The 18,913-nt window shown below is 51.8% G+C and overlaps 1 protein-coding gene across 2 annotated transcripts in view; it reads left to right on the top strand.

The window, feature by feature from the left end:
- The first annotated feature begins 4,411 nt into the window (after nucleotides 1-4,411).
- The window catches only part of GABRE (gamma-aminobutyric acid type A receptor subunit epsilon), a 37,050-nt gene continuing 22,548 nt past the window's right edge, over nucleotides 4,412-18,913 (top strand). Inside the window, exons 1-3 of one of the 2 annotated variants that reach the window (XM_059824500.1) lie at nucleotides 4,412-4,467; nucleotides 9,840-9,988; nucleotides 10,192-10,259. In XM_059824500.1, coding sequence (XP_059680483.1) covers nucleotides 4,412-4,467; nucleotides 9,840-9,988; nucleotides 10,192-10,259 — 273 coding nt within the window. Of the gene's footprint in view, nucleotides 4,468-9,584; nucleotides 9,659-9,839; nucleotides 9,989-10,191; nucleotides 10,260-18,913 lie in introns of those variants that run through there. The other variant, XM_059824499.1, reaches the window with a different exon arrangement.

Raw genomic sequence — 18,913 nt, 5'->3', positions numbered from 1 at the left:
TCTGGGGGCAACACGCCAAACTACCAGATCATCCTCCTGTACTGGACATACAATATCAGATGTACGGATGGCATAGCTGTGAATTCCATTTGAAAAAATATTGAAACACCTGATGCTCAATTTGCTGAGACTTTTCCCTTTTTTGTTAAATGCTGCCAATTCTCTTCCCCTCCCCACCCTTTCCCATGTACATTTTCTCTTTTCATGTATTGATCCCTAGAAGAATGTAACGTGTTAAGCCCTGAGCTAGGGTAAGTGCCAGAAGAGCAGAACCACAAAAGCGCAGGAAATGGCATCTTTCCCATGCCCACGATGACAGCGAGAACCATTCTGACACCCAGGATCAGATCACCTATCAGTTCAGTGATCTCTTCCCACTAAGCAACTAATTTTGAAAAGGGACTGTCCACAGTGGAAGGGATGTGGAGACTCCTTCAGGCCTGGCCTGACGTAGCAGTAGAGGATGAAAGTAAAGTTCTCACTCCCATCAACGCTCTTGTCAGTCTCTGGGACAGCTTGCACCAGTTCTTGCTACGGCCTGGGCTGTCCTCCCACACCCTTCATTCTCCTTTGAAAATGTTCACATCACATTTGTTCAGGCTCCAAACACATTTTTTTAATCTGTCAGCTCTGCAAGTTCACTCCAGCACCTAAAAACCAAACTGTGTCCTGTCTGCTTCATATATCATTGCTGTCCATAATGGTGGGAAGCCAGAGCCCAGCTGGTTACTGATATCGTGTGAGCCCAGATGCAGCATCTGCTGCTGTGACCGGTCTGCCTGGTGAGCCTGAAAAAGACAAAACCTCAGCTATGTTGAACAAATGTCCTGGTAGAGTGAACAAATGCCCTGGTAGAGTAAACAAATGTTTCTACCGTGCACGACGTGCCCCAACTCAGAGAAAAGGGTTGACGCTTATACAAGGTTTTTCATCCTCCAAGTTTTCCAAAGGGACCCTGTAACCAGCTTCTCCTTGGAGGTCCTTCCCTGCTCTTGTCCCAAGCGTGTTGGCATACTCAGGCTCATGGATGCTGCTGTAGGAGACTCACAGCCTGACCAGCCTCTGCCTTTCGCCAGAGCCCACAGCTCTGGGAACAGGGAGGAAATCCATGGGAAACCTCAGCATGGGAACCTGTGTTGTTCCTGGAGGAGGCGCTGGCTAGATAACAGCACAAGCCCCGGTTCGTTACCAGGAGGAGAGTGAGCATCAAGGACAGTGGCTCTAACTGTGCTCTGTCCTCAGATAGATGACGTGGAGCAGTGACAGGAGAAGGGGAAGGCAAATTCACCTCCATGCAGCCCTTCAGATCTGTCTGCTGCATAGCCCTGGCAGTGGCTGCCTGCAAATACCCTGGCAGCTCTTTGTCCTGGTGTCCCCAGCTCTGCCAGCAGTGCTCTCAAGCCTGATCTGTTCCTGCAGAGGGATCCTGTGGCATTGGTCTCTGCCCAGGGTCCTCCAGTCCCGCTGTGGGTCGCCTTGCTCCTCCACCCTTGAAAGATATCTGTCTGAAGAGGATTTTGCAAATGCCAAGAGCCTGAGTTTTCTCAGAAACAAACTCCTAAACACCTTGGGTTACTACTTTTCTCCACTTGTATCTATTTTCCCTCAGTACAGCACTCCTGACATAGCCCAGAAGAGCAGTCTCCTTGGAGAGAGACTCCTTGTCTTTGGCATTGCCTGAGGCAAGGACTGACCAGCCCCCTGCACAAGGAAGAGGAGGGCAGAGCATTGCCTCCTGCCTTCACCTGCTGCTCCAGCCTGCAGTCTTAAACACCACCCACCAACCCAACGAGGGAGCAGGCAGCACGGATTTCATGACTGACACTGCAAAGGATCTTTTGAGAGAGCACAGCGGGATTCAGAAAGGGTTGCAGATGTGCCCAGACTCATACAGGACTCCCTCTGAAAGGACTACCAACCTTGCAAGGTTTGGGATCCTGGGCCAGGGCTGGAATTGTCTCCTTGTCTCCCAGGGCTAAATCCTGCAGTGAGGACTGCAGGATCAAACCCTCATATACTGTGGCAGCATACCTGCCCTGGGTTCTGTGCTCATGAGGACTCTGTAAATAATAGGTTTTATTAGTTTGCCAGTTAAACTGAAATACCAGAAGGGACAAAAAGCATCTTGAATAAAACATTTCATCTTCTGTTTAAGTTTGGAGAATCCCATGATAGTAGACCTCAAAACAAATGTCTCTTCCAAGTGGAAAATAGGGGCTGTTTCCTCCCAAAACACTGGTGCAGGACATATCGTCCTTCTCAGCATTTGGACTGACGGTGGTTTTTCCTGGTCAAAATCATTCACCATGAATTTGAAATGGATTTCTCCCAGGCTGAATCTGTGCTGTTGATAAATAAGGTGTTTGCTTGAAAAGCAGCACTCTCCCCTTGCCTTCCTACACCATCAACACTCTTTGTTCTTATCCTCAGTCCAAGTAAAAGACTCAGTACCAGTTACCACTGTAGATGAAGGAGAGGACCGGGGAGGACTGCTGCTCAGATGCTCCCAGTGCATACAACTGCCTGGAAGGTGTCCCCAAAACAGCATCATAAATGGATATTGTGATTCCCTAACACTGCTCAGACCACCTCCAGCTCTCCAAGCACCAGCCCTCCCCAGATCTCTCCATTCTCAGGTAGCAGAAGGGGTGGTCAAAAGAAATCAGTTCCATCAATTTCCCCACATACCACTTCACATCCTGCGTCTTGAGGGGGAGCTGAGAGCACATATATGAACCTCTGGATTTTCTGTGATCTGTTCATGACCAGAATCCTCGACAGCTACGTCCTCCCTGTGGCTGCTCTTGCACCTTTCCCAACTTCGGCTTCATCTGTATCCCCGAAGAACTTCTGGGGCAATCCAGTGGCTTACTTTGAAGCTTAAAGGGCTCTCTTCACCTTCACTGCTGCTTTGATATTCATTATTTACTCTTTTGACATGTGCTTCCTGTAAACTGCCATCCCAGAGCTGGGTTCTTTGCATGCAGTAAAGGAAACATAATCTGCAGCTGCTTCGTTACAGGGAAATGCCATCTCAGAGCTGCGATGCCTGCAGCTGGCTCCTAGGGCTTTGAGGCTGCTCAGATCTCATGCTTGAGGGTTTAAGGTGATCATTGCAAGAATCAGCAAGGGAGAGCCTGCGTAGGAAGAGCCTTGAAAAATCACTCAGGTGTGCTGCTGTTATTTACTGCTTGTACTCCTGTAGCACTGCTAGTCCCCACAGAGAATGGTCCTGACTATTAGGCACTGAACATGCCTACGGAACAGGTTCCTCCCCATCCTGCTGAGTTGAGCAAATGAAACAGTGGCTACTAGCATGTTGCAGATGGAGAGCAGAGAAGTGATTTGCCCATGCTCATGTGGGGAAGGCCGTGACAAGGACAGGAATGAGGGAGTCAGTTGTCCGTGGTCCCACTCCAGTACCAGCGATGGTCCCACTTCAGTCCAGCGGGGTGGCACCAAATCCCCATTTGTCATCAGTGTTACCAGACCCTCTGGGAGATGCAGGACCAGGCCGCTCTGGGGAGAGGGTCCTGCAACTCACAGCTGTAACCAGATGATGAAGGACAATTATTGGTACCTCATGTAGCTGTAACAAAGTTGGTTCTAAGCAACTCTCATCCAAAACTCACCAAGAAGGAATCTGTTATTCCTGTTTACAAGTCGCATGCCAGCAGTGAAAAGAAATGCCCAAGTGCAGCTTGGCAAACGGGGGAGAGCAGAGAGCAACAGGCTGAACACCCACCACACACCCGCGACCCCTGGCTGTCCCACAGCTCCTACCCACGCACTCTCCCGGGTTTTTTTGCCGGACAGCAGCCCCAACAGGTGGGAAAGGACCTTCTCCCGGCTGCATCCCCCTTGCAGCTCAGCCCAGCGGGGATTCATACCTTGTGTATTTTAACAATAATTACCCACTTTTTTTTTTTTTTAGAAAAAAGCCCCAACTGTTGTGCATTAAAAAATAAAACGCTACTATTAAGAGAAATCAAGCGCCTCGTTACGCAAAGGGGGAGCGGCAGATCCTCGCACCAGCTGACGGTGCTCGCTCCCCTGCAGCGCGGCGGCAGGCAGATGCGCGGGTTTGACTCTGCCGTGCGCCCCCCCCCGCTGGCGCTCAGCCCTCGGGGGGATGCGGGGGGAGCCAGCCCCTGCGCGGGGAGGTAGGACCCTGCGCCGAGCCCCTCCCCGCCGCGGAGTCGGAGAAGAGATGCCCAACTTTCCCCTTCCTCCCCGGCGGCGCGGAGCGGCGCGCGGAGCGCGGAGCCCGGCGGGCGGCGGCGGGGCTGGAGCGCGGCGCAGCGGACAGCGGGGGGGGCCCGCCGCCGCCCCCTCCCCGGCCCCGCGCTGAGCCCCGCCGGGGCGGGCGCGCCGCCACCGCCCCCCCGGGGCCGGTCCTCGCCTCGCCGAGATGCCCGGGACGGTGCTGCTGCTCTGCTTGGCCCTCGGGCCGGTCCTGCGCGCCAGGTGAGCCCCCCCGCCGACCGGGACGCCCCCTCCCCGCCTCAGTTTACCCGTCGGGGGCGGTGGGAGGGAGGGGGCTGCAGTCGCAGCATCTGTCCCTACGCCCCCCCACCCCGGCTTCCGCGGGGCTTCGGGCACCTCTGTGCCCCCGGCGGTTCCCTCCAGTCGGCCCCGCGGCAGGATCAGGTCTGGTCGCGGCGGCACCTAGTGCCTGCATGTCCTTTGCACCCCGGGTCCCCCCTTCGCATGCCGCGAATCAAGAGGATATCCCGTTTTCCACCCCGCCATCACCTCGCTGGCTGAATCCTGCCGGGGGCTGAGCCCCTTCTGGGGGTGCCCAGAGCAGGACCAGAGAGAGCTCGGCACCTCCTGGGCGCTCCATCCATCACCGGGGCATTTCCACACGGAGTCGGGCTGTGTGGGAAGGAGCCTGCGTCCCCTTCCCTGCTCTCCATCCCCTGGCACCCCGAAAGCCCCCGCAGGACTTGCAGCCTGGCGGGAGGAGGGCAGCGCGGGCTCCTGCCTTGCTCTACAGGTTGGCCCCAGGTCCCAGCGCTGGGCACCGGCTGGGAGCCCAGTGCCCGCCTGGTGCCACCAGCGTGCTGGGTGAGAAGGCGAGCAGAGGCACGGGGCTGGCAGATTACCGTTCTCTCCCAGGGCCAGCAGTTCGTAGTGCTTTTCTGTAAACAGCGATGAAAGGCCCCACGCACAAGGGGTTTTCAAGTTTCTTTTACCTTTTTTTTTTTTTTTTTTTTTTACAATTCCTAGCCCTGCTGGTGAGTTTAATGGCTAGATCGGGAAAGAACATGTTATCAGCAGATTGTTGCCCAAGGGCTTGGGGGATGAGGGATTTTACCGGCTGGAGCTAATTGGCAGAATAAGCCACCTTAAAGCTGATCAAATCCCATTACAAATGCAGTCAGGGACGGGGAGCATGAATCCTGCTACTAATGGTCTGCTCTGCCAAGGCTCCCCGACCTCAGGTGCGTGGCCCTCCAGGGCTTGGCCTTCCCAGGCTCGAGGCAGCGAGAGCTGCCCCATGGCTCGTGCCCTGACACCCAGGCTCTTGCCAGCACACTGGTGCCGGGGGGCATTTGAGGGCCGAGAGGGGGGTCCATGCTGGTCCCAGTTCCTCTGCCCTACTGTCCCTGGAGCGCACTGCCATGAGCACTGCATTTTGAGAGGGCTAGCGGTAAGCTGCAAGATCGCATGGAGGAGCAGTTAAGTCATGTATTCACGTGCCCTTGAGCAGCAAGATTTACCCCGTAGCTGGCCTGGCTTCCTTTCTGCCCAGTCCCTCATGTCTACTTCTTCGCTGAGCCCTGCTTTGCCAGGAGCAGTGTCTCTGTGCATTTTGGGGGGGGGGTGATGGAGCAGAAGAGGAAGCCTGTGGAAGAAGAAGGAGAAAAGGAGCAAGTTATATCAGGGTCTTAATCTGCATTCACTGCGTTTTTCCTGGCTGCAGCTTGCAGAGGGTGAATCTTGCCTGTCCTACACCTGCTGGTGGGTGCTGGGGTGAGAAGCCTGGTTCAGGTGCTGCATGTGTGCGAGCTCTTCTCCTGGCACAAGCTGCAAGACCCAACCCCTGGCATCGGAGCGGGCTGGATGCTTTGTGCTGGGTGACTCAGCACTCTCCAGACAGTCCCCCCCACTGCAGAACCTAATTTACCAGCGTTTCCCAGGGCACTGCCTTGGCTGGGACCAAGGCACCCAACTCTGAGCCCTGAAGGCAGGAACCCTGCACAGCATCACACCACCGGAAAGCTGGGCTTGGCAGATGGTTGAAACTGTGCAGATTTGACCATTGGGGCTTTGTGGAGCGTTCTGTGAAAAGGAGAGGTACAAAGGCATGTGAAACGGGTAGGGTACAGTTTAGTGAACCCTCTGTCCTTAAATCCTCCGCCTGCTTCTCATTTAAAGTAATTTGCCTGAAGGTCCCTGTGCCTACAACCCTTGGAAGCATTGGGATGGGTGGCTAGAAGGACGCATTAGCATGTGGTAATTAGGATTGACCACAGTGGTTTTCAACCAAGGGAAATGTTGTTCTTGCATTTTGTTGCTGTCTGTTCCTCTGGAGCAGGGGAGGCTTTGAGCTGCATTTGTATAGGGGCTGGAAAATCACAGCCCTGGTATCTGCATCTGCTCCAGGATGTTCCTGCCTCAGGGCTAGGGATAGCTGAGAAGGTGTGTGTCACCTCCCCAGCGGGTGCAGGTCTCAGTACAAAATTTTACTGGTCTAAGACTTTGTTAACACACTAGGTTGCAAACAGTAGTGGGTATGCATCCTGGTCAAGCACCATCAGTTGTCCTACCAGGCAAGGAGCGGAAGTGTCTTTGAGGGCTTGTGGCACATGTTGCTCTTCCCCTCCTCCAGCCAATGGAAACCTTGTCAGACAGCTTGGGAACTGGAGGAGGTAGCCAGCCACCAGCTCTTTGGGTGGCTTTTACTTTGACCATCGGTGTGCTTGGAAACCTCAGCAAAACAGGCGTCTGCTTGAGTAAAACGGAATTAGGGAGGCAAGGCAGAGCACTGTCCTGCTGTAATGCCAAGGGTTGCCCAAGGAGGGTTGTCCAACCCCATCGATATATGTGAGCGCATCCGAGAGAACACCTCCCTGCTGTGCAGGCCTCCTGCTCTGGGCATCACCGGGAGCTGCCACCGCCCTGACCGTGTCTGTCAGACCAGGGGTTTCCTCACAACGTCCCCAGCTATGGCCTGCTGTCATCCCCCCTACCCACACTCACGGCTGCATCCCAGCCCCGTGGCTGAGTGCAGGAGTGCTGTGAGGCGGATGTTTTGACATTTCGACAAGCAGAGGTGAGGAAACGTGGCTCTGCCTTTCCTGCTGGCTGCATGGAGACATATGAGAACTGGCTGTCCCCTGTCACCAAGCCAGTCGCTTTGTGCGAGGAGATGGAGCCGCCGGGCTGGCAAGTGTTCACAGCGTGTTGGGGATCGCTGCAGGTTTGCAGTGTGACATTTCCATTAGCAGCTGTGGGGGGACATGCACATGCCACCTTAATTCCTCTCCTCTGCAGTAGCTCTTGGACTCTTCCCTTCTTGATTTGAAGTGGGGCCACTGGGAAGAGAGACTGGGGAGGAGGCAGGGGCTTGCACAGGATGGCATGAGAGTCACGCTCCTGAGCAGCAAGAGCTGGTGTGTGTCTGTGTGTGCACAGACATCCAGCAAAAGCATATTTTCTCCAGCAAAAGCTGGCTTGCTTATGCTAAGATGGCTTAGTATGGTTTAGTAGTCCAGGATTAGCTGCATTAGCAAAAAGCATATTTTTGGTAGTGTCACTACATCTGTAATAGGGATGTGACTCCCTGGAAATGCCCCATACCTTACGGTGTTCATCAGCAACACTAACTGGGGGGAAGCCAGAATGCTGAGGTCAGAGTAACCAGCCTGGTTTTGCTTGGCCCCGGAGGGATGTTTTGGACTCTACTGTGGCCTTACCACTTGCAGAAGCTGGATTTTGGCAGGGCAGTGGGGCATGTTCAGTGCTGGCAGGTGACCTGTCTTGGGCTGACTTCAAGTAGGGTCAAGGGAACACTGAGATAAGGTTTCGATGTAACTGTTCCCACTCTGCTAGAGGCAGCCTGCATCACCCAAAATGCTGGCAGCAAGGCAAAGCAGTTAGGGTTGCTTTCCCCTGCCCTGAGCTGGGCTGTGGGCAGAGACACGTGTCCCTCTTTGTGACCCGCAGGAGCAGGGCCAGCTGCAGATTTCAGCTCTGGCCAGCTTTCGGGTGGGTGCAGCAATGGTCCCCTGTGCCTCCTGCAGCTGCTGGATGCTGTGGAGCTGTCTGCTCGGCTGCATTTCGAAGGCACTCCATAGCACGACAGCCAGGAGAGCCTGCGCTGCTGCTGCTCAGATAGGGAAGCGCATCCTGACAACGTTGCTTAAGACTCCTTAAGCATCGTTAGAAAGTGCAGCGCAATCAGACAGGAAACAACAAGCTGATGTGCCAATACCTAACATGTGGCGGCAGGCAGCCAGCTGCACACAACCCAGCCCTAGTCAGGGGACCCATCCCAGTGCCTGAAAGCTGGGAGATGCAAAGAGTTTTAAAGTGATTGTGAAAGCAGGTTCTATCTGGGGTTTTAAAAGAGGAGCATCTGATAAATTGACTGCAACATGTCAACTTAATGCTTTTCTTCCCCCTTCAAGCACCTTTGCCAGGCTCTGCCTCCCCAGGCATTGAAGGGAGATGTGTATGCGTGGTGCCTGATTGCACCTCAGAGCCGCAAGTCTCCAGCTGGGAAGTGTCAACGCAGTGGCAGCTCCCGCTGCGAGACCCTTTCTGGTGCTGGAGCAGGTGACACACTGACATGGCAGACGTCAAGGGGGGTGTGCCGGGTGTGGGATTGCTCAGCATCCTCTACTGCATATGGCTGTGTCTTTCCGGAGACAGTCTTGTGAATGAGCTGCCCAGAGCAGCAGCAGGTGGTTAGACTTTCCCGGCTGACTATGTGGACCTAATTTAATTAGAGGGTTTAGGAAAACTCCTTTAGGAAAAGGGAGGGGTGCAAAAGGTTTAGAGAGAGCAGATTTGAAAGGCAGTGGGAGAAGCTGTTGATTAGTGGATCAGGTCCAAAGGGAGGCTGCAAGCTTTCCTCTCCTGGCTTAGAACTGGAAGATCAGGAAGATGGAACATGTTTAAATGGGAGCTTATGCCAAAGTCTGGGGAGGAAGGGTTGGTGAGTACAGGGAATGGATTGTGGCAGGTCTTGGCCTGAGGGCAGCAGAGTTTGCATAAGGCTTTAATTTCCCAGGATCTGTGCAGGGCAGATGGCTGGGTTCCTGGCAAGCCAGGCATGCATGCTGCCTGCTTGGTAGTTTTAGAATGTGTTTTCTCTGAAATGCTCTTGTTGTGAACGCCTTGCTCCCCAAAAATGCTGTTTGTTCACTGTCATCTTCTTCAGAGGAAGCCCACTTCAGGTGCAAGCATCAGGCAGAGCAGCTGAGGTATTTGGGGTTAACAGGCAGCTCCAGGAGCAGGAGCTTGGGGCAGCAGAGGAGGGCCAAGAGCTGGATGGGCAGGAACAGGGCAGGGACTGCCTCCCACGCTTTGGGGATGAGCAATGTGTCTCCTAAGGGAGCTGGGGAGGATGTATGCCTGCTAGTCCTGACCTCTGGCAGCAAGGCCTCTGTATGTCTGGGGACCCTGAAGTGAGCAAAGGCGCCAGGTGAGTTGTATCATCTTAGCAGTGTGACTGAGAGGAGATCCCTGAGCTCCTTATGTTCTGCCTTTTAGCAGCGCTGCATCATCCTCCTTTAGTATCTCTGAAACCCAGCTGTGCCCCTACTCCCACAGAGCGCCAAGAGATGCCTCAGCGATGTCTCTCTCCTGTTGTCTCTCTGGTCCAGGTGCGAGAGCACAGAGGAATACGATTACGATTACCTCAGCATCAATAAAACCTGGGTCCTCACCCCCAAGGCACAGGAGACCGATGCTACGCAGATCCTCAACTCACTGCTGAAGAACTATGACAACAAGCTGAGGCCCGACATTGGCAGTAAGTGTCCCCTGAAGCTCCCTGTGGCCACAGGTGGTGACCTGGCCCAGCAGCATCCTGTGTTTTCTATGCTTTTGTGGCTGCTGTAGTTGGTATTTTTGGTGAGATGGAGCCACACTGATCCCAGATGCTACCCTGGTCCTCAGCCCTTCACAAATGATCCTAGCCCCAGCTCATCCATACCTATTTCATTTTCTTTACAGTCAAGCCTACGTTTATCGATGTGGATATCTACGTGAACAGCATCGGGCCAGTGTCTGTCATCCAGATGGTGAGTGGTATCATTGCTGCAGGGTCATGGTAGCACCGCAACTGACAGCGCGGGAGGGAGCTGGCCCAGTGCTGCTGGCAGGTTGTGTCATGCTGGCTAGACGTGGCGTTGTCATAAGAAGAGATGGGTTTGTTTCCCTTCTCTTGGGAAGAGGTGCTCTGACCCTCTAATAGATGGAGCTAGAAAGGCTTGACAGCCATCCCTGGTAAGGAGCAAGGTCCTCAAGTGCCTTTGGTGAGCTCAGCAATGCTACCATGCTCATGAGCTCAGGGAGAAGGATGATGATGCTCTTTGGTCTCCACTGGCAATGTGTGGACAGACACCTCTGTGTGGTGGCTTTGCCCTCTCCTTCCTGGGAAGCGTGCAGACACCAAGATGGTCGGGGCAAGTTGCACCACTCTGGCTGAGCCAGTGCAGTGGTGGCTGGGAGGGGGAGCAGCATGCTTCTCAGTAGGACTGAAATAGGTACCTGGAGATGGTTTCCATGGCAATGGTCTTATGGTGTGAAACTTGGATGCCCAGGCCTGGCCTGTGGTGCTGGGAGGGGCAGGCAGGGTGCCTCAGGTCCAACAGCTCTTCTTCAGTAAGCAGAAGTAGTACCTTAGATTGATGCCACAATGACTGCAAGAGTTTCTGCTCATGGCTCAGGACCCTACTGTACTAGGAGATGCAGAAACACTCAACAGATGCTCTTTGGTCTGAAGTGCCTCCAGGCTACGCACTGGAGAGCAACTGTTGATTATTTATTTTTCACAGGAAACTTCCATTATTATTTTCTCTGTGAAGTCATTTTTACCTCTTTTCTAGCAAGAAACAAACCTGACTGCTGTCAGGTTTTGAAAGACTTCTTTGGTCCACTGGGCAGTGGGTTGGAGAGGACAAAGGAGAGGTACAGTCAGGACAATTTGGCTTTTCTTATCTCTCTCAATGCAAAATGGAGCAGACACAAAACCAACCCCCTTAAACAGAAAAAAGAAAGTTCTTGGGCTGGGCATATTATTTTTAGTTTCCCAAGCAGAAAATTTCCACTAAACAAACCCTCTGGGGATGGAGGAATGGCATTGTAGTTGTAGTACCATTTTCACTCCAAAAAGCATTTTGAAGCAGCCCTTCTGACTGGCCGTCGCCAAGCATGTGCCTCCAAGCAGCGCCTGCTCATGGGCCAGCCTATGGGCACCTAGCTGGGCACTTGCTTGCAAGATGGGGGCACCATCAGGAGGCCCAGCAGGGACAGCCTCAAGGCAAAAAAATTCCTTTCATTGTTTCTGTGGGCCCAGTTTCCAGGAGGAGAACCACAGCCCAAGCCATGCGGATGTCATCTGCTGACAGCCAGGGATAACACAAGCTCCTCCATCCCATGTGGGTGTTTGGACATGAAGCCGCAGTGATGTAAGAGCAGCAGTGCAGGGGGAAGGGTGCAAAGGCTGGGTGTACTCACCTGCCCGGCCACTGCTGCGCCTGGAGGTAGAGCATAAGAGTCATGTATAGGTGACTGTCCCATCTGCTTTGCACTGTCCAAGGGTATGCCAAGAAAACCACGCAAAACCACAGTGCACATCTTCATTCCTTGTCTTTCCCTCTCATCCATTTACTTTACTCCTTTCCACCCCTGTTGGAAGCTCTGTTCTCCTCCCTGTTGCAGGAGCACTACATAGCCATGCAAGCGGTAGCAGTAGAGAGTGGCTTATAAAATCCAGTCTTGCATCCAGAGTTCATCTCTTATCCTAAATGGAGATACCAGGCATTGCTGCTAGTCTGGTTTCCTAAGAAACGCAGCTTATGCCATGGTGATGGGTATGTGCGAACGTACGTATGACCATCCCAATCTTTCAGCATTTTAGATCAGCTGGGCTAATACCAACCATATATGGCTGCAGGTATAGGAGCTTCAGGCATATTCAGCATCTCCAGTATTTTTGTGAAAACAGGATGCAAGACAATGACAACAGCCACCCCCGCCGAGGGGAAAAATCGTTGTGTGAACTCAACCCTTACCAGACACCAGAGAATCATATGGGAGAGTGCTGCTGAAGACAGCCCTGACCGTTCCTAGAGCAGCTCAACCCATGTGTTTAGTTCTTTCTAAGATTCAGCAGAAGCTTCTATGCTGCATGAAGTGGGGCTCCATGACTGCACAGGATCCCAGGGGGTCGCAGTGCACAATATGAGCCAGGAGTGTGAAGGCAAGACTGGCACTTGGAATTGCCTACATCTGCAGGGACTCTGCTGGGGAAGCTGCTGCCACAGGACTAATCTACTCATCTGCACCCTTCCCACCTGAGGAAGGCATTGCCATTTGTGGGAATGGCAGGGTGAGGAGCTGCTCAGGCAGGGGAGGAAACAACTTGGGGTAGAGACAGTTGAGGGATTTTTGTGGTGTCAGTCACAACTGACTGCACTGTTCCTCTGAAGTGCCCAGATGCTACAAGTCCAGGGGTCCCTGCTGGGTCCCAACACTTAATAGTGATCTGAAGACATCTCCATATGACTCCCCAAGTAGACTCTCTATGGGCATGTCCCCTTCCCCAACCCCTTGGGTAACTTCCTAAGCTTGAATCTGTGATGCCCTTGAGCTTTAAAACATTTCTCCCTGAAATGCTGGGCTGATATTAAAGGTAGTGAGGACAGCTAGAGCCAGGTCTTGTAGCCTTGGATGGCAGCTTTCTGCCATCTGTACTCCGAATACCTTCCCCTGCTCATGAGAGAGGCTGCATCCTGTATAGTGTCTCCTGAAGCAAGAGAAAAGGGCTGTGACAGAGCTGCCACAGTGTCACCTCTGGACTTGGCTGCTTCACCCACTTGTTTTGTGTTTGTTTGCTTTTCCATGCTGATGCAATGAATTAAGTCATTCTGTGGGTCGTGCCAGCTGCTGGCAGGCTGGCATCAAACGTATGATACAGATTGTCTTTGCTGGGGACACGTTATTCCCACTTTGTCCCTTTTTATATAGCTTCTCCCAACCTGAGAAGCTCTGCCTTCTCCCGGCTGTCAGGCCTGTTCCACGTGCCTGATCTTTCCCTTTTCCCATACGCAACCTGAGGAAATGCACGTTTCCAAGGGAAGGGAACCAGAATTTGACTCTGAGCTAGATCTCTTCTGAGCCTGCGGGGAGATTTCTCTCTCTGCCGCAGATACGGAGGCTCACGTAGGCTGGAGGGCCACCGGAGGGGAAATGTTCCATCGATCTCTTTTAGGTCCATTGTGATGACAGCGTCTAACGTAAATATTTCTCTTTCACATAACCTGTTGTCTTTGGGTGGGATTGGAACACTTGGCGCTTCTCAGGGTGGTTGGAGGCTGCGTTTACACCATCAGGGAAAGGATGCACTGAGCCACAAACCCTTCCAGAGCTGCCTGCTGCTGCTGGGTGCCAGCCAGCAGCACCTCAAGGCAAACGAGCCAGGCTATGTGGAAGATAAAAACCTAGTTCTGCTTTTAAGAAATATAGAAGCATTACCGTGGCTATTAGCTTGGACCAGCATGGTCTGTTCATCTGAAGGCTATAGGATGGCCTGACATGCTGGTGGAATAGAAGGCTCTAACTTAAGCAGTGTAGTTTAAACACTGGTGTCCTGTGATCTGCTCACCCCTCAAAGGGTTAACTGCTCACCACTACCTTCAGCCTGGTGATGCTCTGACAGGGCTTGGAAGCTGGCCCTGCATAGCTGCTGTTCAACCTCGAAATGATAAATCATGTCAGGACACAAAACTGATTCCGGTCTTTAAAAATGAATAGGTGATTTGAAAATGCCCTGTGCTGGGTGTGAATTCTGCATCCCCCTCATCAATCACTTGTCATAAATAGCATTAACATTCAGGAGTCAGGAGAAGGCGGGCAGGTTTGGAGGGGGAAGAAACATAAAGTGATTTCCTGGTATCTTTTGTAGACCAGAATTGGCAGTCTTGTTTCCCATTTAGGCAGTTGAGCAAATTTTACATTCTCTCCTCCTTGGGGAAAGGACCCTCTGTGCTCTGCCAGCCAAAATGCGGCAGTAACCAGAAATAAAGCTAGGAGATGGTTAAATGATAGGAAGTGGGATGGGGCTTGGTTGAAAGAGGATGGGCTGAGAGGGAAAAGGGTGCAGAAAAGTGGGACCATGAGGTCCCACAGCTGTTTGTTCCCATCGCTGCATGGACTGGGGTTTCCTCCCCATCCCCATGAACCTGTTGTCTTTGGGTGGGATTGGGGTACTTGGCGCTTCTCAGGGTGGTCGGAAGCTGCGTTTACACCATTAGGGAAAGGATGCACTCAGCCACAAGCCCTTCCAGAGCCGCCTGCTGCCACTGGGTGCCGGCCAGCAGCACCTCAAGCCAAATGAGTTATCACCCACAGTGCCGCAGCTTTCCAAGCTGTGTCACGGATCTGGATGCCCAATTAGATTCCCATTAACAAAGACAGTGTTTAGGTGTCCTTGGCTTATCACTAAGCTGTGCCTGGTGCAAAGACCCATCTCGGTTCTCCGAGCATGTTTGCAGGAAGAGGTGTCAGGGAGGGCTGCGGCAGCAGGGACCGATGGAGCAGACTTTGGGTTCAAATTTTTCGCTGACTGGTTGTTTGCTGGAGGGATTTGTTCCTGATGTTGTTTTGTAATGGCTTTTTTGCTACAGATTATAGCTTTAACTGGTGTCAAGGGCACCTAGAGTTCTAGATCACCTTCCTTTAGGGATGCTTAACTCTCAGGAAATGATGCTGTAAGAGTAAAGCGGTTGCCAACTATAGGGGCCGAGTGTCTTTCAGTCCTGAGGTTGTCCGTGAAGTGTCCAAGAGAGCCAGCATGGGTGGGAGTGGAAAAAGTGCTTCTGTTCCGAGCTTGGGGATTAAGCAAGAAGCTTCTCAGATTTCTCCCAGATGTCAGAGCTGAACGTCCTTTTCTTCCTTTCTTGCACAAAACCAAGTGTAAGGCTTGAGGAGTTGAACACAGAGAACATAGCCCAAACACTGTGTTAGCCTCCTGGGCAAAGTGAATGGGGACATGCCACTCATCCAGGGACCTGCCTTGGTTACCTTCTTCAGGTGTCTGGGATCAGAAGCGGTGCAGCCAGGGTTAGTTTAGATGCTGGAGACTCCTCTCTTCGGTATGTGCGAGGAGATGCCCTTGTGTGCCAAATTCTGTAGCAAAACTTGATGACAGCTCTTTTGCTGGGATTGTGCACCACCTCAATCTCATTACTTAATAAAGATGGAAGGAGCAAAATTGGCCTCTGTCATTCACCAGGGGCCAGGTTCTGCTGCCTCTGAAGTGCCTGTGATTTCCAGGGGGTAGGACTAAGCTCTTGCCTCCATTATTACAGCAAACTGTTTTCTTAGCGCTGCCTGTGAGTGGGGGACTGGAACCCAAAGAGGGTGATATGTCCAAATACACGTGTTGAATATTCACCCCTTCCTTCTTTAGGGAGGAGTTGCTGCGCGCTATTAAATTCATAATGCTGTGCCTGGCTGCATTAGTTACCATGCAACACACTAACGAAATTGAGGATGAAAATATATTTTCCCACGTCTGGAGTACTGCAGAATAGATTTAATAGACTTCCATGTATGGTGCATTTGTGAAAACACTGTGAAAAAGGGGGAGGGAGGGAGGGAAGGGGGAAAAGTTTATTCATTATCAGCTGATGAATAATTAATTTACAAACGTTGTCTTGTTAAATAGAAATCAAATCCTCATTTGACACACTTTATAATTTAGAAGTATAAGCCCAGCATGGATGAAGAGAATTCCCCACTGACTGCTTTCATGTAAACCCCGAGGAGCCAGGGAGGGAGGTTTGGCTTTCAAAGTCAAAGCTGACATGGAGTAGCAGTGAGGACGGGGCTGCTGTGACAAAGCCAGCCTGGGGACCTGGGGCGCTTTGTCTTTGCTCGTGGGTGCTTTCCATGCAGGGATGGCTTAGCAGGGTAGGGAGGCAGTGGCTGTCCGCACAACCCTCTTCCAAGGATTGCTCCCTCCCCACTCAGAGCTGCGGGTAGCCAAGCTGCTGAATCACAGCTCTTTGAGTAAAATCCCCATCAATGCTATGTAATCAGCGTGTGCAGCAAGCCGGCAGCTGCTTGTGAATGGCTGAGCTATCCCGGCAGCAAGGGCAAAGATCCCCAAGATGGGAGCTAGGCTCTACAAAAGCCATACAGGGCTAACCCACCCTTGCAGAGACCTCAGGCGGTTTGAGGCAGCTCTGCACAGAAGCGGAGCTGCATCTTGAGGAACAGTGGCTGTGCTTGGCTGGGAGGCACTTAGTGTGGGAGCCGCAGTGGGAAGCCTTGGGTTACAGCCCTGGTGCCTCGCTGCAAGGATTGGGTTAATAACTTCATTTCTTCTTAATAGATGGAGAAACCGAGACCAGTAATAATTGTCTGGCTCTGAGGGACACTTAAGTCTTGATTATACTTAGTTTTGGCTGCTTTGGAATAAGTAGGAAGGAAATGAAATGAAAATGGCACACTTTTTAAGATGCTTGAATGTGTTGCTCTGGAGCACAAGATAAGCCTATAGGTAAAGGAAATCTGTTACCTCCCCCACTTCTTCCCTGATAATAATAGACTCCAGCGGTTGCACAGCACTTCTCAACTGAAAGGACTTAAAAACGCTTCACAAATCATCTGTCTAGGAGGCAATAGCCCAGATGCACCCACTTCTAGGGTGGACTGCAATGCCTGAAGCATGCCACAATGCTCTGCCAAGGACTGCGCACTCTTCTTGGCCTGCCTAGCGTGCAGCAAGAGTCAGGCATCAGCATAAATCTAGTGAAGTCACACAGGACATGCACTCATGTAATGAGCTAGGTCAGGTTTTGGTCTCTGATAAAGATGCATATCATAGAAATTTAAAATGTTGGGATATGGGTTGGGATATAGGCCCTTGCTCACTAAGGGCCCCAGTGCTTTTTCTGGCCATTCGTTTCCATGCCTGAGTGATGGCCCAGTACTACTGGAGCTGGTGGTGCATTTATAACATCTTCACAAATACTCATTTGCTTAGAGAATGCTCATATCTCTTGATTCCTTGATGTTCGGGAATGGTCACCCGAGCCCATTTCTGTGTGCCCAAGTGCTAGGAGAGTGACTGTTCCTCAGGTAGCTGCTCGTGTTCATGTGATGGTGAGGTCAGGTACACGGAGAAGGGCAGCGGCCATCCTGTAGCCATCGTTTGTCATTGCCTTAAGAAAAAAAAATCATGACAGCATGGAGGAATAGCACCAATTACGTGTGACTTGTGAGACAAATCACAAACCGCAACAGAAGGTCTAATGAAATAAGTGAGTTACTCCCATCCTGAATGTATCCCAAGAGCTTCCACAAGTTTCAGGGTCTGCTCCCAAACCAGAAAAGGGCTGATTTATTCACTATGAATAATTCAGCCAGCTCCTTTTATTATCCAGAACATACACTAATCCCCTTTAGATATTTTCTGTGTGACATCCATGTTGGTATTTTATTTATAGGCTGTTTATTGTGCAGAAGAAACAAGGAGTCTGTTATCAGGGAAAATGAACAAAAAGCAGTGGTTTTGCCTTTAAAATTTGAAGCTAAATAAAATATGAAAATCTGGATAGCAGTCTCCTGGGGGGAAAAGCACTTTTCTTCAGAGGCATTTCTGGAGAGCAAAGCCCTAAAGTTAATTAACATCTGTGCTCCCTAGTCCAACACTGAATGGGGAATGTGGCCGTACTCGGTCAGGTTTCTTAAAGTGCAGTGTTAGTCCTGGCACACAGGTGCCTCCACACAGCCCACAGCTTGGGCGGCCTCTGGACCTTGGGTAATATGGGATAAATCAACATTCATAATTAAGTAAGCAGCTCTTGTAAATTCCTTCACGAACACAATTTCCGTCCTTCTGCTGGCAGGAATGTCTCAATCCTGCATTCATCTTGTGCCAGCCTTTGGACAAAACTCAAATTTCTTCAGCCAGGCTGAATACAAAGGGGTTTTTTGCCCTGAACCCTTGCAGGCAGCCCAGGAAGGATGCTTACTGTAGGCACTTCCCGAGTATCTGGTGTCCTCTCTGTGCCTGACCTGAAAGTGTTGTAACTTGTAATTCTTCACTCTTACTCACAGAAAACCTTTCTAACACAGCTCATGACCACAGCAGCTGTTCCTGGTCTTCCTTTCCAGACATCTCTGCCAGCAACTGGGTTTCTGCTTGTTAATAGACCATAATGACAGTTTTCCAGTGACCAGGAGACTCTCCTTACTGGGGCCTGGGGAGGGATCCCAGGGAGACATCCCAGGGAGGGATGTCCCCTACCCTGGCAACCCTGGCAGCTAGCAGCTCTCTCTTGGTTTGGTAAGAGCTTTGACATCTGGCAGGGCATTAGAAGAGCCTTTGCCACGATGCACAGGTGTGGACATGGCTCTAGTCGCTGGGCAGTGGGAATGCAACCTTGCCCATCACACACTGGTAGGGATGTGCCTGGGAGATGCGGGCTTAGGCTCAGAGCTGCCACGTGCATCTGCATCTTGCAAAGAAAAGCACGGATGCAGTTATCTCCATCACAAGGTCTTTAGCTGATGGAGGTGCTCTGCGGTCCCCCAATGGCCCCGCTTCTCCATACGCAGACGTGTATGCGTAGACAGGCCAGGAAGTGTGTGTTTGATTCGGGTACTGATCTGTGCTCTGAGCCTCATTAAATTGATTCTTCCAAGTCAAAGGGAAAGCACT

This window comes from Gavia stellata, chromosome 14 (genome assembly GCF_030936135.1).
Source record: "Gavia stellata isolate bGavSte3 chromosome 14, bGavSte3.hap2, whole genome shotgun sequence".
Taxonomy (NCBI): domain Eukaryota; kingdom Metazoa; phylum Chordata; class Aves; order Gaviiformes; family Gaviidae; genus Gavia; species Gavia stellata.
The sequence above is the reverse complement of the archived record's forward strand: the minus strand, read 5'-3'. Positions and strand labels throughout refer to the sequence as shown.